This window comes from Oncorhynchus mykiss, chromosome 16 (genome assembly GCF_013265735.2).
Source record: "Oncorhynchus mykiss isolate Arlee chromosome 16, USDA_OmykA_1.1, whole genome shotgun sequence".
In the NCBI taxonomy this organism is placed as follows: domain Eukaryota; kingdom Metazoa; phylum Chordata; class Actinopteri; order Salmoniformes; family Salmonidae; genus Oncorhynchus; species Oncorhynchus mykiss.
In genome coordinates this window covers 42964321-42984474 of record NC_048580.1, presented here as the reverse complement: position 1 = coordinate 42984474, position 20154 = coordinate 42964321, and the positions used below count along the sequence as shown (strand labels likewise).

The 20154-nt window shown below is 42.4% G+C and overlaps 1 protein-coding gene across 2 annotated transcripts; it reads left to right on the top strand.

The window, feature by feature from the left end:
* The first annotated feature begins 8755 nt into the window (after positions 1–8755).
* Positions 8756–16316, top strand: LOC110492061 (zinc finger protein 217). 2 transcript variants are annotated; one of them, XM_021566044.2, is made up of 6 exons: positions 8756–8910; positions 10340–11762; positions 11940–12065; positions 12286–13737; positions 13919–14030; positions 14133–16316. In XM_021566044.2, the coding sequence occupies exons 2-5, from the start codon at positions 10463–10465 to the stop codon at positions 14017–14019; spliced, it is 2979 nt and encodes a 992-aa protein (XP_021421719.2). In that variant the 5' UTR covers positions 8756–8910; positions 10340–10462; the 3' UTR covers positions 14020–14030; positions 14133–16316. The 2 variants fall into 2 exon arrangements, with proteins under 2 accessions (XP_021421719.2, XP_021421718.2); XM_021566043.2 differs by having other exon boundaries at positions 8809–9044.
* The last annotated feature ends 3838 nt before the right edge of the window (positions 16317–20154 follow it).

Here is a 20154-nt window from a genome sequence, read left to right as displayed (position 1 = left end):
ACTAAAATACAGTGGAATGGAATACAGTATATACATATGAGATGAGTAAAGCAGTTTGTAAACCATTTTTAAACTTTATTAAAGTGACTAGTGTTCCATTATTAAAGTGGCCAAGTCTATGTATATAGGGCAGCAAATCAAATCAAATTTGATTTGTCACATGCGCCAAATACAACAGGTTACAGTGAAATGTTTACTTACAAGCCCTTAACCAACAATGCAGTGTTAAGAAAATACCTAAAAAGAACTGATATGAATAACAAATAATTAAAGAACAGGAGTAAATAACAATAGCGGGGCTATGTGTGGGGGCACCGGTGTCGAGGTAATTGAGGTAATATGTACATGTAGGTAGAAGTGACTATGCATGGATAATAACAGAGAGTAGGAGCACTGTTCTGGGGGGCAATGCAAATAGTCTGGGTAGCCATTTGATTAGCTGTTCAGGAGCCTTATGGCTTGGGGGTAGAAGCTATTTTGGAGCCTCTTGCTCAGTCCTCCTTTTCCTATAGTCCACAATCATCTCCTTGTCTTGATCACATTGAGGGAGAGGTTGTTGTCCTTGCACCACACGGTCAGGTCTCTGACCTCCTCCCTATAGGCTGTCTCATCGTTGTTGGTGATCAGGCCTACCACTGTTGTGTCATCAGCAAACTTAATGATGTGTGTTGGAGTCATGCCTGGCTGTTCAGTCATGAGTGACCAATGAGTGCATAAGGGGGCTGAGCACCCACCCCTGAGGGGTCCACGTTTTGAGGATCAGCGTGGTGGATGTATTGTTGCCTACCCTTACCACCAGGGGGCGGCCCGTCAGGAAGTCCAGGATCCAGTTGCAGAGGGAGGTGTTTAGTCCCAGGGTCCTTAGCTTACTGATGTGCTTTGAGGGTACTATGGTGTTGAACGCTGAGCTGTAGTCAATGAATAGCATTCTCACATAGGTGTTCCTTTTGTCCAGGTGTGAAAGGGCAGAGTGGAGTGCAATAGAGATTGCATCATCTGTGGATCTGTTGGTGAGGGTATGCAAATTGGAGTGGGTCTAGGTTTTCTGGGATAATGGTGTTAATATGAGCCATGACCAGCCTTTCAAAGCATTTCATGGCTACAGATGTGAGTGCTACAGGTCGATAGTCATTTAGGCAGGTTACTTTAGTGTTCTTGGGCACAGGAACTATGGTGATCTGCTTGAAACATGTTGGTATGACAGACTCAGACAGGGAGAGGTTGAAAATGTCAGTGAGAACACTTGCCAGTTGGTCAGCGCATGCTCGGAGTACACGTCCTGTTAAAAGTTGACCTGTTTAAAAGTCTTACTCACTTTGGCTGCGGAGAGCGTGATTACACAGTTGTCCAGAACTGCTGGTGCTCTCATGCATGTTTCAGTGTTACTTGCCTTGAAGCGAGCATCAAAGTTATTTAGCTCGTCTGGTAGGCTCGTGTCACCTGTGCTTCCCTTTGTAGTCTGTAATAGTTTTCAAGCCCTGCCACATCAAATCAAATGTATTTATAAAGCCCTTCTTACATCAGCTGATATCTCAAAGTGCTGTACAGAAACCCAGCTTAAAACCCCAAACAGCAAGCAATGCAGGTGTAGAAGCACGGTGGTTAGGAAAAACTACCACGAAAGGCCAGAACCTAGGAAGAAACTTAGAGAGGAACCAGGCTATGAGGGGTGGCCAGTCATCTTCTGGCTGTGCCGGATGGAGATTATAACAGAACATGGCCAAGATGTTCAAACGTTCATAGTTGACCAGCAGAGTCAAATAATAATAATCACAGTGGATGTCAAGGGTGCAACAGGTCAGCACCTCAGGAGTAAATGTCAGTTGGTTTTTCATAGCCGATCACATCCGACGATTGTTGGAGCGGGTGTAGCACGACTCGACTTAGTCCTGCATTGACGCTTTGCCTGATTGATCGTAAGTCGGAGGGCATAACAGGATTTCTTATAAACTTCCGGGTTGAATCCCGCTCCTTGAAAGTGGCAGCTTTACCCTTTAGCTCAGTGCGAATGTTGCCTGTGATCCATGGCTTCTGGTTGGGGTATGTACGTACAGTCACTGTGGGGACGACGTCCTCGATGCACTTATTGATAAAGCCAGTGACTGATGTGGTGTACTCCTCAATGCCATCGGAAGAATCCCGGTACATATTCCAGCCTGTGCTAGCAAAGCAGTCCTGTAGTTCAGCATCTGCTTCATCTGACAACTTTTTTATAGACCGAGTCACTGGTGCTACCTGCTTTAATGTAAGCAGGAATCAGGAGGGTAGAATTATGGTCAGATTTGCCAAATGGAGGGCGAGGGAGAGCTTTGTACACGTCTCTGAGTGTGGCATAAAGGTGGTCTAGAATTTTTTTCTTCTTCTGGTTGCACATTTAACATGCTGAGAGAAATTAGGTAAAACTGATTTAAGTTTCCCTGCATTAAAGTCCCCCGCCACTAGGAGTGCCGCCTTACGGCAGTATAAAGCTCTTGAGCGTGGTTTTAGTGCCAGCATCGGTCTGTGGTGGTATGTAGACAGCTACAAAAAATACAGATGAAAACTCTCTAGGTAGATAGTGTGGTCTACAGCATGTCATGAGATACTCTACCTCAGGCAAGCAAAACCTCGAGACTTCCTTAGATATCGTGCACCAGCTGTTGTTCACTTATATGCATAGGCCCCCGCCCCGTGTCTTACCAGAGGCTGCTGTTCCGTCCTGCCGATGGAGTGTATAACCCGCCAGCTGTATGTTCTTAATGTCGTCGTTCAGTCACGACTCGGTGAAGCATAAGATATTACAGTTTCTAATGTCCCGTTGGTAGGATATACGTGCTTTCAGCTTGTCCCAGCCTCTAAGGTGCAAGGTAAAGCAATATGTAAACATTATTTAAACATTATTAACGTGACTAGGCTTCCATTATTAAAGTGGCCAACGATTCCAAGTCTATGTATATAGGGTTGCGTAACCGGGTGGAAGCCAGCTAGTGATGGCTATTTAACAGTTTGATGGCCTTAAGATAGAAGCTATTTTTCAGTCTCTTGGTCCCAGCTTTAATGCATCTGTACTGACCTCGCCTTCTGGATGATAGCGGGGTGAACAGGCAGTGGCTTGGGTGGTTGTTGTCCTTGATGATCTTTTTGGCCTTCCTGTGACATCGGGTGCTGCAGGTGTCCTGGAGGGCAGGTAGTTTGCCCCCGGTGATCCGTTGGGCAGACTGCACCACCCTCTGGGGAGCGTGCGGGCGGTGCAGTTGCCATATCAGGCGGTGATACAGCCCGACAGGATGCTGTCAATTGTGCATATGCAAAAGTTTGTAAGGGTTTTAGGGGCCAAGACAAATTTATTCAGCCTCCTGAGGTTGAAGAGTTGCTGTTGCGCCTTCTTCAACACACTATCTGTGGGGGTGTAACCCTTTTGAGTTCAATGTAAAACCCTTTCCACAGAGGCTTCTACATGGAACCTGAAAGAGTTCTACCAGGAACCAAAAAAGAGTTCTACATGGAACCAAAAATGGTTCTCCTATGGGGATAGCCAAAGAGCCCTTTTGTCAGAGAGTGTAGTAAATCATTATTCCACTATACTGTACAGGTGGAATGCTCTTACACTCTATCATTGTTGAGGTGCTTCTACAGTAAGCAGGAAGGCTGATGTTGATAAACACCTAACTATTAAATAGTGTAGAATAGGAAGATTGAAGCAAAATAATTCCTGTAAATATTCCTCAGAGGAGTTGATCTACGAACATGCTGCTTCAGTTCATCACAGGACAATAAGTGTGAGTGTGTGAATGAATGCAGCACACAGCCCAGAAGACCCAAGGGGGGTAGGAGGGCCAAGTCAAGGGAGCAGTGGGCTGCCTGGGAGGCCTATGGGAACTGGGGAGGCCTACTGTCAACACTAATGTGTGTCATGGCTGTGCAGCGCTGCTCTGCAGCAGCATGTCTACAGGGAGGCATGGGGGATCACATTACAAGGACCAAGGAAGACACAACTTATTCCCAGGCCTCCTAATAGAAGGTTAATAGCAATATCGATTGCTAATATACTGTATTGTCAAGAGTTTATATCAGCAGGCCATTGCATGCCTGTATGTACATGCACACACATATGACTGACTGTAAGTCACTTTGGATAAGTGCGCTAAATGGCATATATTATTTATTATAATGTGGATGTATAGTTTTCAGACTTAGATGCACAGAGTTGCTCTATAGAGTTTTTTATTTTATACTTAACTAGTTAATCAGTTACGAACAAATTCTTATTTTACAATGACTTCCTACCCAAACCAAACCCAGATGACGCTGGGCCAATTGTGCATCACCCTATGGGACTCCCAATCACGGCCGGCTGTGGTACAGCCCGGGATCAAACCAGGGTCTGTAGTGTCGCCTCTAGCACTGAGATGCAGTGTCTTAGACCGCTGCGCCACTCGGGAGCCCTAGAATGTGGTATTGTCACAGTCTTTTGAAGTTGAGTCACTGATCTTCCTGGTTTGAGGGAACTGGGAGGACATGGCTAACAACATTGTTTAGATTGCTGTTGACCTTATGTGTGATAATTTCCCCAATATTTAATGGTGTAAATCTATGGGATGCATCCTCTTTGACATATACCATATGGCATTTTTTTCTGTCTTTGAAGATCTAAAGTGATCAATTCAAGGTCTGTATTTCCATGAAGATAACATACATAGCATTCATAATGTGTTTGGGGTGTTTACAGCAATACAGGAAATAATAATTGTATTTCCGAACAGCCAATCCATTAATACATTAACATTTCTGCCACAAGAGGGCAGTCAACACAATAAAACTATTCTCTAACGAGCAGATTACTATTTTTTATTCAAACTTTATTTAACTAGGCAAGTCAGTTAAGAACAAATCCTTATTTACAATGACGGCCTACCACAGATAAACCCTAACCCGGAAGATGCTGGGCCAATTGCACGTCGCCCTATGGGACTCCCAATCACAACCAGTTGTGATACAGCCTGGAATTGAACCAGGGTCAGTAATGATGCCTCTAGAACTGAGGTGCAGTGCCTCAGACCACTGTGCCACTCAGGAGCCCTAAAATACAACTAATATGACTCATCTTGACCAGTTTAGAATATCAAACCACAACTCTCGTACCTTATGCTGTAAATATAATTATCCTTCTGATAGGCTTAAAATGTATGATGAAAACAGCTATAGAGAACTGATCATGACTGTCTGGGTAAGCAGAGGGATTATTTACAGTATTATCAGTGTCTTTCAGATGGAGCAACACTACAGATGTAGGATCTTCATTTGAGACAATTTGCTAAACAAGGACAATAATCCCGCAACAACAAGAAATTGGAATTATTATGTGGATTTTAATTAATGGAGTTTTTTTGTAGGGGTTGATCTATTTTCCTATGGGAAATGTACAAACTTCAGAAGCCTTTTTAAACCTCAAATACACTACAAGTTTTACATTTCCCGCAGTGCAGTAAAGTTCTCCTGCAACAGGGTGATCAAATTAAGATCCGGCATCGGTATGATCATAAAGGAAGCTGATCCCTGAGCCTGGAAGGGAACAATGCAGTCAGCTGCTCCTGGCACATGCAGACAAAAACAATTCTACATGCATAGCCTGTTAGCGGGACCTCACCCATGCACCCATCACATATAAGTGCTGTGAACTGAATACAAAATCATTCTTTGTTTTGCTAATATGCTAAAAGTTTTTCTATGCACACCTCTCTCACCAAGTCTACAATTCAATTAGTTTTGTTTTCTTGTTTTGTCAAATAGAGGCTGATATTAGCTCCAAAATTGTACCAATGAGTTGAAATATAACAATAAATGGAAAATTGAGGTTATCCTAGTCTATTCTAATCTAAATGTCTGTAGATAAAAACAATGTTTATAATTTCTTTAATTTTGCCAATAGGATGTTTTGCAACTCAAGTCAGAGGCAGACAGTGTGCTCTATTGTGTTCCCTAAATGATTGACTAAAGAGAGCAACTTTTTATGCTTGGTATATATTTTCTGTTAGGATCATTGGACAATACAACTCGTAAGCGCCAAGTTTTGCACCAGGACCAAACGCTATTTCATGTTGAGACCGTTAAAGGATTCTCAGACATAATACTGCCTTTCCAGATTGCTAGGTTTTCACAAAGCCTTTGTGGCTAGGGAACAATGGGAATGAGCGGGAGGACACAGTGCGTGTCACGTGACGTGGTGCCTTTGATTAACATTCTAGACTTATTTGCATGACAGGAACTCAGGATTCAACAAGGATATACAAAAAAAGGCTAAAAAAGAGCAAGCAACTCCCTAATGTTGTTTCATACAACTAAAGTATAAAAAAAGTAGGTAAAGTAGGTACCGAAGGTACAGTATTGACACTTCATTCAACAATAAGCAACCTGTTGGTGTAGGATAGAATAGAATTACCCTCCTTGTCCATATGTTCAGATCAAGACATTTGCATAGGTCAGATAGACAAAGCAATGATCACATGAAACAGTGATAAAAAAAATTAAAAACGTAATCTAAAATCTATTTGGCTGTTAAGACACAATATTCATGTGGCATGAAATGACTGCTCTGTGGATTTTTTTTCCCTCAACAGGTTTTCATTCTGACATAGCTGTGTTACGTAGCCTAAATTAAAGTTTCTGACACAAGCCTGGTGGACTTTTGAGACATCAAAATGGTGTCACTCAGAGTACATTTCCTGGGGACTTAACGTGCTCTGTAGACAACAGCTGGAGTTGGACATGTCCCAATTGACTGTGGTTGTTCTCCACACTATCACCCAACGTGTGTTCTGTCTTCTTTCTGTGTTCATCATACAGGCTGGGTGGAGATCCATGGCAATGTTCCAGCCAGTTGCTGGAGATGTTTTGGCAAATGCCTGCTGACAGCGGTCGATGTGGATTTGTTCACTGTTCTTCATCACCCTTGACAGCTGGGGATGGGTTTCTCTCCCAATGACTACTGCACTGTGATGTATTCCTTAAACCATTCAGAATAGGGAGAAAAAAAATTCTGATGGTTTAGGAGGGTGTGATGAATGCTTTCTTCATTGAAAATGTTCATCTCAATGTCTATTTTGTGGACAGTATCATGCCAATGTAAAACATAGAGATCCTATAATTCATATAATTGTTTTATTATATATTTATAATTATTAGATTTAATATGTGTTTCTAACCAGGAAAGCAAGTAAAAGGTCTAAATATCTTTGTTCATTAATCATTAATCAAGTCAAAGTATCTGAAACTAACAAAACTGTAACATAGAACCTTAATCACTCAAATGTTGTTTATCTATGATAGTAGAAGGAGGAGGGTTTGGGTGGGGTGGGGTTAACATCCAACATCCAAAGACAATATGATTGTTATTAGTTAGGTTTCCTGACTTTCTTGAGCCCTCACAAAATCCAAAAGGGCGAGTTTACCTATTCATGAGGTAAAGTAGGATTAGTACATCATTTATGTGAAAAAAAGCAAATTGTGAATAGATTTTTTTGGAGTAGTCAATGGCATAATGATTGAGAGAAGAACCACAGTGAGATCTATACTACTGCCAGCTGTCAGAGGAGCTGGTGTGGGGGAAGGGAGAAGCTGTTGCTTTGACATGCAAGTACTCTGATGAAAAGAAGAGGAAAGGTGATCAGCTGTACTAAGAAAGAATAAAGTACTGTGCTCAACTTTACACTCTCTTGGAGTAAATACATTCATCCACTTTTTATAGCTTGAATGGATATTCAGTTAATTTTCCATTCGGTAGATCCCGTAGGTATATTTATTGGTTGTACTGTAGTAGGCTGTGGCATGTTATGGATGATAAACTGGTTTGTTTGGATCCTGGATGCTGGCTGATTGGTTGAAAGCTGTGGTATATCAGACAATATACCACTAGTATGATGAAAAAAATAATTGTTTACTGTTATATTTATGTTGGTAACCAGTTTATTATAGCAATAAGGCACCTCGGGGTCTGTGGTATATGGCCAATATACCACGGATAAGGGCTGTATCCAGGCACTCCATGTTGCATCATGCATAAGAACAGCCCGTAGCTGTGGTATTTTGACCATTTACCACTATTTTGGCCATTTACCACTCTGGCCTTATTGCTTAATTATAAACCACTTATTCCTTTGAGCTAAACATTCAAACTAATGTCACAAGGGCTATCATTCAATGCTTGAAAAGCACAATGATCTGCTCCTGCATAGTACATAATCCCACACGTAGCTGAGTTTTAGGTCCCCATCCCCCCCTCCCCAAATGGTGCTCTGTTCTGTTGCAATGGAAGTGGAGTGTAAAAGGTAGTCAACATGGCGTTGAAAATTTTGCTTAGCACAAAGAGTTGCTAAAACATTGCTAATTTATTTAGACATAGTTGCTAACTAACTGAGGCTGTCTCAAATGGAAATGATGTAGGATACAATCAAATGTGTACTAGCCCATACATCTGTCTTATACAGAATAGAGTCACACTAGCCAATTAATTATCTTATCTAGGCCTATCCTCTCTCAGACCAAATCAATAGTTGACTAATCATCCCGTGACACACACGCCATTGCAATGATTACATTTGTTCTCGTCTTTTGTAGGACAGGCCTAATATATCTACAGACATTCTGTAATCTTGCTTTCATAAGAGATACGTTTTTGTGCGTCCCATTTGTGCGTCCCACAAGGCAGCGGAGACCTTGCGAAATAGCATATTAAACTTTCGTTTATTCTTTCGATTAGAATAATTTACTTAATCAAAAGTTTCGATCACGTGACTGTCCCTGTCTCGCTTTTGGGGCTGTGACGTGCACGCGCTACCGGATTCGTTAAGAACGCGCTTCAGAATTCAACAGCTGCACAGTGAAGATGCAAGCGTCGAAAAAGAACAATATGACCGATAAAACATTTGCAGCAAGGTGACTATAGTAGCTACTATTCTTGAACATCGTTTGGCGAGAGGACATAACACGCAGTTTATGTCACAATTAGCTGGATAACTATTTTCGATTAATCGAAAGTTTACCTGGAAAGCCCGAATTGGTAGATATTGGTGAGTTTTCGTGTTACAGTTTTATCCGAAACAAACAACAATCAGTGTACCAGTATTGATTGCTAGCTATTTTAAGTATTTCTGAAGGTGAACTCAAATGATGGTTAATTTGGATGACTTTTTTATTAGCTATGTCTGAGTCCAGAAATTGTTAGCGATGTCTTTGACTTTGCTCCTGCTAAATTAGGAACTAGCGTGTTTAGCTAGGTAACGTTAGCCAGCTATTTCATCCAACTGGCTGAATTTTGCAATGTTTGATAGGAAACCGCTGTCCCAATGCTTCAAATAATCTGGGTGGTTAGCAGACGTTAATTTAACTAGCTAGTGCTAGTAAGCAGGATGTAGTTTAGCCGCATAGCTAGCACACCGAGTTACAAAAGTGTTAACTTTTGTCTGTTATTGAATAATAGCAAATGTGTCTCAAATAGAAAATCCATGATATGCACGATTTTATCTTTTTGTGTGTGACATGAATAGCTATAGCTATAAAACTTCACCTATTAGCCATTACATTTGGCATGCATTACAGATTCATAACCGTTGGATTAACTCGACCAGTGCATCATTTGTTTTAGCACGTTGCATAACAATAATCGCTCGAGAACAAATTGGGGACCTGTTTGATTAAATACGACTATAAATAACTATCTTATTTATTAAAAAAAAAAAATAGGAGGCTGACTGGGGTGGTTCATAGAGAGAAGCCTCATATTTTTTAGGTTGCGTGTTTTCTCATCATGGAGGATGACACTTGTAACTTCCTTGTAGCTTCCTTATGAAACTGTGTACAACTTTAACTGATTGCCAACACTGGCTTGTTGAACAAAGAATGAACATATTCTGCTAGGTCAGAATACATTTACTCAGAAGTGGAAACCAAAATAGGAACGTTTTGAAATAAATTAATTACAAATACATTTACTAGCTTTTTGTAGATACTATCAAACTCTTTATGCAATGTCGTCATTATAAATATCTCATCTTGTATGAACTAGTTTATCCAGTTATTCCACATTTTATCCAACTGCTAAAAATATATAACCAAGCCAAGGCTTTTTCAGTCATGTTTCATATCTTTGCAGTAATAGCAAACTGTCGAATAGCCATGTGCAGAAAAATTATTCATTCTTCACACTAGTTTATAATACTAGGAAATGTATATAGTCTCATATCTAGTTTCAATATGAGAACTCAACTTCTGTTTTATTTGAGTCATCTTGGTGCCTTTTAGCATTCTTAGGCCAATTCACCTTGCCATGATGATATCAACTAGTTTTCCCCTGTTTTTTCTACAGGAATCTACTTAAGACCTAACTTCGCTGGTCTTCCACAATGATATTCAGCAACTTCATCCAGTAACTCCTTGCCTAAGGAAATACTCAAGTATATAGATCATTTGCACAACTTTTGAGGAGGAAATGCCAACTCACCTGTTGTTGCCATATGTGGAAAGTCCAGATGGACTTGGACAAGACAGTCTAAACATTAGTAGTGGTGCTAGCACGCCAGGGGCTGGCTCCAGCATGACCCCTCACTGTAACATCGTTGACAAGGCTGAGCCTCAGCCTGAGGAAAGCCTGCTGGAAGCCCTGGACTGCATGTTTTGTGACCAGACTTTCACACACCAAGATGACCTGGGCCCACACGTCCTGACCCAGCACCCCACAACGTTGTTTGAACCTGCCGTTTTGTGTGTGGAGGCAGAGTACTTGATCCCAGGTGAAAGGGCCAGGTCCAAACCCAGCTTGCCATCTGTAAAGGAGGTGGAGGTGTTTAGCTGTGTTGTGTGTGATCGGACCACAGAGGATGCCAGCGAGCTGGAGAGCCACATGCGGACACACAAGGACTGTTTCACTTTTCACTGTAACCTTTGTGGCCGGCGGTTCAAGGAACCCTGGTTTCTCAGGAACCATATCAGGTTCCATAAGACAAAGGCCCAGCAGAACCTGGACGGTCCAATTATTATCAATGAAGTCATCCAAGACCAAGTCTCAGAGCCTGTAATCACGCCTTACAAAATGTGCTTTACCTGTGGATTCTTTTTCCCTGATAAAGACAGTTTGGTGGAACACAGTAAAGTACATCGTAAAGAATCAGAGGCTGATGAAGACAGAGAAAATGATAGACGGGAAGATTCCCTCATTCAAGAAGGTTTTTTACGGGGCCTCAACCTTCGCCCCATATCTGAGAAAAGTAGTACGACACCAGAGAGATCCTCCAAGTGGATAGCCCAACTAGACCCTTTCAACACTTACCAGGCCTGGCAACTTGCCACCAAGGGAAAGGTAGCAGTTGGTCCAAGTGTTGCTAAAGACGTAGGCCTGAGCCAAAACAACAGCTCCGACAACGAGGACTCTGGCTCAGATAAGGAACTGACACACATCTGGTCAGAAGGCCAAGGAGGTGACGACAAGCGGGTTAAGGAAAACATCGATGGAGATCTGAAATCCAGACAGACTACAGACGAGACTCCATCACCGGAGCCTGATCAGAAGTCAAGTCGAAATGATAAGCCGACCCGCTGCGAGGACTGCGGGAGGGCGTTCAGGACGTACCACCAGCTTGTTCTCCACTCAAGGGTGCACAAGAGGGAGAGGGGCGAGGGGGAGAGCCCCACCGCCTCCATTGATGGAAAGCTCTCCAGAGCAGGGTCCCCCAGAGAGGAGGGGTCTGAAGACGGGTTAGAGGTGGGAGCACCGGGATATGCTTTCTATTCAGGTATGCATCAACTTAATGTTACGCAAAGGTTCATTTATTGAAATTGCCATTTCTTTACAATGGCTCCCTCTGCTGTTCATTTGTCGACTATGCAAATGCACTTGCTTCACAAGTTTTTGTACGTAGGCTATTTGGTTTCTTCACATGACTAATCTCCTGTTTTTGCTTCCTCCACAGATAAAAGTGAAGATGGCTTTGATCGAATGAAGGTGAAACATCTTGTGTCCTCCAGGGAATGTAGTTATTGTGGCAAGACCTTCCGTTCCAGCTATTACCTCAACATTCACCTCAGGACGCATACAGGTAAACCTTATATAATACTGGGAAGCCTGATTATGATTAAGAAATAGGCTGCACAATTGCAAGTTGAGATTTATAGCCTGTATTTGGCTCTAAGGTTAACATGAAGTTGGATTGGCTTGCTTGTGTGCTAAATGAAATTATTTCAGCATTTTAACCATCTGAAGACTATTTGCTGTTGTTTGGTCCATACATATGCTAATGTAATTAAATGTATTTTCAGGTGAAAAGCCATACAAATGTATATACTGTGACTATGCTGCAGCCCAGAAGACCTCACTGAGATATCACTTGGATCGACGTCACAAGGACAAACCATACACTGACATCCCTAATAAGCCTGTGGTGTCCGGGCCATCTCCCATTTTGAAAGAATTCCCCAGAAACAGAGAAGATAAACGGGTTCCCAACAGGTCCAAACTATGGCAGACTCCCAATGTCAAACTAGCAACCAAACCTTGTGCCAATGTAAAACCAGAGGATAGATTTAATAACATCGGTGGCAAGCTTGACGGCCCGCTTGCTCAAGTGAATGCAGAGTATGGGAAATTGATTACTACGGCTGCTTACTCCTCTTCTGCTGATGATGCACACATAAAATTCCCTGTACTTATTAACCCGAAGATGGAAGGAAAGGAGATAGACAAGGGCTTTGAGGCTCCATTAAATTTGTCTTTAAAAGTGTCACTTTCCATCTCTGCCACCCTAATACCAAGGAACGCATTGATTTCAAATGTCTGTTCGTCCTGTGCCTTTAGCACTCTGTACCCAGAGGTCCTGCTCATGCACAAGAAGCTGGTTCACAAGGAGAAGTTGGAAATGATCAAGAAGAACAGAAGTCTTAAACAGAAGCGTTACACTGGCTGCCCCCCTGCCCTAGAGGGAAAAGATGTCCTCCCACTGCCTCCTATTGACAGAAGACACCCTCGGCGGACCAAATCCCCAACTCCACAGCCTCCTGGAAAATCTGCCGAGAAGACCCACCCTACCGCCTCTCCTCATGGTCCCAAACAGTCCCAGACCAGCGAACCACCACAGAGGGAGACAGCCCTGGACACTCGGCGGTACAGGATGATGATTGAGCATCGCACCAGTCAGGGCCAGTCCAGGTTTACAGAGCCAGCTGAACAATCCAACACCAAAGGTACAAAAGATAACAGGTCTGTAGTGGACAGACCAAGGCAGAGCCCATCGGACAGCAGAGGGGCGAGCGGACAGAGTGTAAGAAGTGGCCCAGGCAGAAATTGGAACGGCGTGGTATGGCCCTCCGACACTGCTAAGCTGTGCCTCTCCAGCCGGTTCGGTAGTCTGCCCCCGATGGACTTTGGTGGTGAACCCTCCAGCAAGAGACCAAGGTACTCAGGGCTTCCCGGAAGGGAAACGGACACTGTAGAGACGTCTAGCTTTAGGACCGAGTACAACAGACTGCTGAACTCCGGGAGACCCCAAGTGAAAAACTCCTTTTCGTCACAAGGAACCTCTCTCTCTAACAGGCCTCAGGCCTATGCCCCGGTCAAAGCGTCCAATCCTCCAGCCTCTGCAAGCAGCAGCAGCAGCAGCATGGAGACTGACTGGAATATGATCAACATCCTCCGCTCCTACAGCCCCAGTGACCTGGCCTCCCTCTACCACCCCACCGTGGCTAACCCCAGTCACGGAGTGACCAACCCAAGAGGTATGAGCTAAAATCTTCATATTTTCTATACATGTGAAATTCATTCATACCATGTTAGTGTAGTTGAAAATGTCACAGGTTCCTTTGAGTTGAATGACTATGTTCATATTGTCACTATTAAGATTTATATCAAACTATTACTTTGGGGCTACTCCTAAGATTGTCCTTCTCCTCTTCCTAGGGAGTAGGCCATCACCCTACCCAGCTAGTATGCTACAGAGGAGACCCTATTCCAGACCCATCAGTAGTGAACACAGTGGACCCCCTGACAAAAGTACTTAGCTGTTCTAATGGTAGGCTATTATTTTTGTTGACTTCACCGGCTGCGTAAAGAACTTTGCCCGTCTTTTAAGTTGTGTTCGGATGAATAGAATATATTTTATCGCCTTCCGTAGGTTTGAAGTACCCTGAGAACTCCCTGCTGCCACCATCTTCTTTTGAGAGCCAACCTGGTGGGGAAGGCTTAACTCAGCCCAACTGTGATCTGTGGATACACCTCTATCCAATGCCGACCGAGTTTACAGTTTGTATGTATTGAAGAACGACTGTTTGAATATCATATTGGTATGGTTGCACTAGACAAAACATTTATTTTAAGTGTTCAGAGGATAAATTACCTTTTTTTTTGTTTTGTTAATATGCTGCTCTGTCTGATTGTATGTCAGCAATCAAAGGGCTATGTATCTGTCAAAGCACTGATGTAGGGTTTTATCTGGCATACAGCTTGACGTCTTTGTTTACAAAACAAGCTGTATGTTGACATATGTTACCTCAAAGTCAGTTTAGAGACTGTTGACGTTCAAGTCGTCAGTTGTTTCTGTGATGATATGAAGCTGCTGTAGCTATCATGTCTACTATTGAGCCAATGCATTTTTTGGGGGAGAGTTAAGAGTAGAACGTCTGATGTGCCACTCGGTAGTAGTTTCCCTGGATAGACATTATGACCAGGGCCTGAAGCCTGTTACCAGATATTCTGTGAAATGTACATAAGAAGGCTGCTCGTTCTTTTCCTTCTATAGATTCCTCAAAACCAACTCTTCTAAAACATGGACCAAATATCAACAGAATTCTTGAGGGATTCTACTTTTTTGTGTAGAAAAAAAAAGTATGCTCATGTTATGCAGGATTTTGATTGTTACTGAGTCTTTTGCAACAGGTTTTGTTAACTTGGTTGCCTGCTTTGTCACTGGTTTCTCTGAAGCTCTGGTCTACTATTTGTTGGTACTGTATGTAAGTCAGGAAGAGCATAGCGGAAGGCTCACTGAAGGAATAGCTTAAAACATTGTACACTGTGAAGAAGAAGAAAAACAGTCTCAGGTTTCAGACCTCGATTTGGGCTCTGATACAACTCAATTCAATTTTTTGCATTGACTATTACAAATGTAATGCACATTATCTAGGAAGCGCTGCGATTAATTTCAAGCAATGTGGATACATCAGACTTCTGTTATTTCATATTTTTGCTGTTATCATTTTTTTGGGGGGCGTTTTATTTATTTCTGTTACAGTTGTTTTGGTTTTTACATGTAAAATGTTAAATATACCGTTTAAGATTTGTACGACAATTACATTATAATAGTTAATGACGTGGGGCATAGCAAGTAGTGTTATATATATTTTTTTCACTTTGAAAAAGTCTACAGGTGGCTTTTCAAGTGTTTACTATAGGCCTATCACCTTCCTGTGTTTAAATAACCTTTGAAACAACTTGTCAATCTAAAATAGTTGTCATGTCTGATCACTGGCAATAGACGAGGAGCCAAAATGTACTGATTTCCCCTGTTCTGCTGTCATTATTAGCATGGGGTTAAGTTATTAACATTTTTAAGTTTGGTTCATGTATTCAGTAGTTCTTGTGACAGATTCTGGACTTGACCTGTTTGGTTGAACTTACTAATGCAACAATGCTGTGTCTGCCTATACTGTACTTGATATGATTTCCCCGTTTTGGCTTGCGTAAGCCTAATAAATTGTGGCCATGTCATACAAGCTTCTGCTTTGGTTTTTGTTTTTTCAGTTTGTACTTTTCAATGTTGTGATCTCTATTTGTTTTCATGGTCTTTTGACTTATATCAAGTGCAATTGTGGCAGTTGTAAATGAGAGTGGAGGGATCCAATTCACTCAGACCTTCACTCTTAACAGAAATGAAACATTCTGTTAAAATGTCACTGCAATTTATGTGCAAATAATTTTGACATTTTTGAAAATGTATTCCATTTCTGTAATGAGAATAGTGCTTTCGTTTCGTCTTTGCACAATTAAGACATTTGTGTAAAGTATTGAGAAATTGCTATATTTTCAGTTACATCTTAGCCCACAAGCCTGTACTTTGCTTCATTCAATGTCTGGAAAATGTCTTAACTGTAGGTGAACACCAGAGGGCAGTGTATACAAAGAGTCCAGCAACAGAGGCAGGTAGAGGTTCTGTGCTGTGGTGATACATTCTGGTAGACTGGAGCAGGAATGCTTAGTTGCACATCTTTGGTTTGTCTCAGGTTTATATTGTTGATAATGAGCATTTCCTAAGTATTTTGTGTTGATGCAGGTTGGCATTTTGTAATAAAAGGGACAAGCAAGACACCCGTTTTTGGCCATCACTAAACTTTAAACTGTCCATATCTGTGTAAATTGGCACTGTATTCCTATGGTAACACATTGCTTATAGTCAATGGGTTGTATCCTTCAGATTGAGGTACAGTGCATTCGGAAAGAATTCAGACCCCTTGACTTTTTCCACATTTTGTTAGTCTAATTCCAAAATTGATTAAATACATGTTTTTCCTCAAATCTAGAAAATTATATTAAAAAATAAACACCTTATTTACATAAGTAGTCAGACCCTTTGCTATAAGACTCAATTGAGCTCAGGTGCATCCTGTTCCCATTGATCATCCTTGATTGGAGCCTTGATTGGAGCCCACCTGTGGTAAATTCAATTGATTGGACATGATTTGGAAAAGCACAGACCTTTCTAAATAGGGTCCCACAGTTAACAGTGCATATCAGAGTAAAAATCAAGTCCTGAGGTCGAGGAATTGTCCGTAGAGCTTAGAGACATGATTGTATCGAGGCACAGATCTGGGGAAGGGTACCAAAAAATGTCTGCAGCATTAAAAGGTCCCCAAGAACTCAGTGGCCTCCATTCTTAAGAGGAAAAAGTTTGGAACCATCTAGACTCTTCCTAGAGCTGGCCGCCCAGCCAAACTGAGCAATCGGGAGAGAGGTGACCAGGAACCCGATGGTCACTCTGACAGAGCTCTAGAGTTTGTCTGTGGAGATAAGAGAACCTTCCAGAAGGATAACGATCTCCCCAGCACTCCACCAATCAGGACTTTATGGTAGAGTGGCAAGACGGAAGCCACTCCTCAGTCCAAGGCACATGACAGCCCACTTGCAGTTTGCAAAAGTTACATAAAGACCCTGACCTTGAGACAAAATATTCTCTGGTCTGATGAAACCAAGATTGAACTCTTTGGCCTGAATGCCAAACGTCATGTCTGGAGGAAACCTTGCACTGTGCTGTGGGGATGTTTTTCAGTGGCAGGGACTGGCATTCTAGTCAGGATCGAGGGAAGGATGAACAGAGCAAAGTACAAAGAGATCCTTGATAATCTGCCCCAGAATGCTCAGAACCTCAGACTGGGGCGAAGGTTCACCTTTCAACAGGACAATGATCCTAAGCACACAACCAAGAAAACACAGGACAGGCTTCGGGACAAGTCTCTGAATGTTCTTGAGTGGCCCAGCCAGTGCCTGGACTCGAACCCGAGCTAACATCTCTGGAGAGACCTGAAAATAGCTATGCAGAAATTATGGGGTATTGTGTGTAGATCAGCGAAAAAGTTCAATCTCATCAATTTTAGAATATGGCTGTATCGTAACAAAATGTAGAAAAAGTAATGGGGTCTGAATAGTTTCCGAATGCACTGTGTCATACAATAGCACACTATTGTTGACTGTTCCTGGCCTGAATCAGAATCCTGAGAGAAAAGGATGAGACTGACAAAGCACATCATAATTGTGCATTCTGTCAATGCTAAATTACAAGGGACAGTCTCCAGCACATTGAACACTTTAAACTTTGATATTTGTTCTTATTTTTGAGTACACCACATCTGTTTGCTGTCTGTTCCCCAGGGCCAATGCTGTGTAATCTATTGCATTAGCTCACATTAGTGCATATCGCCCATGGGTAATCATAAACGCAAAATGAGCATTTCACTTAGCATCACCCTCAGATCCCCAACACTGTGGAGAACTTGGTGCAGATGCGTGGCAATGCAGAGAGGAAGAGGACGGAAGAAGACTTCATCTGATGACACTTCCTGTTGCGCCGAATCCTCCAACTCCACACTAATGCTCTTGTAAAGATGCTCTGCTTTTCAAAACTTGCTCAAGAGTTTTATGTAAAGGATTCACCACAACAAGCAAATATATAGGACTATTACTCTCATTTTTCCCAGCGTTTTTTGTTGTTGTTGCGGCCCATACCTTTTTTCCCACATAGTTCAGTGGAGTTCCAGGAGCTTGCTAATTTTTATTTGTTTTTAAAAAGTATTTTCATTTCAGTGCATGATTTCAACATTCACATTTATAGCAAAAATATCCTATCAGATCACCTTCTGTGAGCTTGTGTAGGTTGTCAACAGTTGAACTTCTTGACATTTTGAAATAGCATATACACTGAGTATACAAAACATTAAGAACACCTCCTCTTTCCATGACAGACTGACCAGGTGAATCAAGGTGAAAGCTATGATCAATTATTGATGTCACTTGTTAAATCCACATCAATGAAGGGGAGCAGTCAGGTTAAAGAATGATTTGTGGCTGGGCCACTCAAGAACATTCAGAGGCTTGTCCCGAAGCCACTCCTGCGTTGTCTTGGCTGTGTGATTTAGGGTTGTTGTCCTATAGGAAGGTGAACCTTCACCCCAGTCTGAGGACCTGAGCGCCCTGGAGCAGGTTTTCATCAAGGTTCTCTCTGTCATTTTCTCTTTTCATCTTTCCATTGATCCTGACTCCCACAGCATGATGCTGCCACCACCATGCTTCACTGTAGGGATGGTGCCAGGTTTCCTCCAGATGTGACGCTTGGCATTCAGGCCAAAGAGTTCAATCTTGGTTTCATCAGACTAGAGAATCTTCTTTATCATGGTTTGAGAGTGCTTTAGGTGCCTTTTAGCATACTCCAAGCGTCCTCTCGTGCCTTTTACTGATGAGTGGCTTCCGTCTTGCCACTCTACCATAAAGGCCTGATTGGTGGAGTGCAGCAGAGATGGTTGTCTTTCTGGAAGGTTCTACCATCTTCACAGAGGAACTCTGGAGCTTGTGTCAGAGTGACCATCGGGTTTTTGGTCAGGTGGCCAGCTCTAGGAAGAGTCTTGGTGGTTCCAAACTTCTTCCATTTAAGAATGATGGAGGCCACTGTGTTCAAGGGGGCCTTCAATGCTGCAGACATTTTTTAGTACCCTTCCCTAGATCTGTGCCTCAACACAATCCGGTCTCGGCGCTCTACGGACAGTTCCTTCGACCTCATGGCTTGGTTTTTGCTCTAACATGCACTGTCATCTGTGGGGGACCTTATATAGACAGGTGTGTGACTTTCCAAATCATGTCCAATCAATGGAGTCAATGCAGTCAAGATGTAGAAACATCTCAAGGATGAACAATGGAAACAGGATGCAGGATGCACCTGAAAGTCATAGACTGTTCTCTCTACTACCGCATGGCAAGCGGTACCGGAGTGCCAAGTCTAGGACAAAAAGGCTTCTCAACAGTTTTTACCCCCAAGCCATAAGACTCCTGAACAGGTAATCAAATGGCTACCCGGACTATTTGCATTGTGTGCCCCCCTCCCCAACCCCTCTTTTTACGCTGCTGCTAATCTCTGTTTATCATATATGCATAGTCACTTTAACTATACATTCATGTACATACTACCTCAATTGGGCCGACCAACCAGTGCTCCCGCACATTGGCTAACCGGGCTATCGGCATTGTGTCGTACCCACCACCCGCCAACCCCTCTTTAACGCTACTGCTACTCTCTGTTCATCATATATGCATAGTCATTTTAACCATATCTACATGTACATACTACCTCAATCAGCCTGACTAACCGGTGTCTGTATGTAGCCTCGCTACTTCTATAGCCTCAAAGCTGTACAGTGGGGCAAAAAAGTATTTAGTCAGCCACCAATTGTGCAAGTTCTCCCACTTAAAAAGGTGAGAGAGGCCTGTAATGTTCATCATAGGTACACTTCAACTATGACAGACAAAATGAGAGAAAAAATTCCAGAAAATCACATTGTAGGATTTTTAATGAATTTATTTGCAAATTATCAGTTGTATTATCAGACCAATATCCACTCGGGCTCAGTTGTATTCACAGGATCACTTTCTTTTGCTGATAA

Bases quoted from the DNA above. Each gene is read 5' to 3' on its own strand.
- LOC110492061 (XM_021566044.2), top strand. From the start codon at position 10,463: ATGCCAACTCACCTGTTGTTGCCATATGTGGAAAGTCCAGATGGACTT. The intron at 11,763-11,939 runs GTATGCATCAAC...CTTCCTCCACAG, and splicing joins GGGATATGCTTTCTATTCAG to ATAAAAGTGAAGATGGCTTT. The intron at 13,738-13,918 runs GTATGAGCTAAA...TCCTCTTCCTAG, and splicing joins CGGAGTGACCAACCCAAGAG to GGAGTAGGCCATCACCCTAC.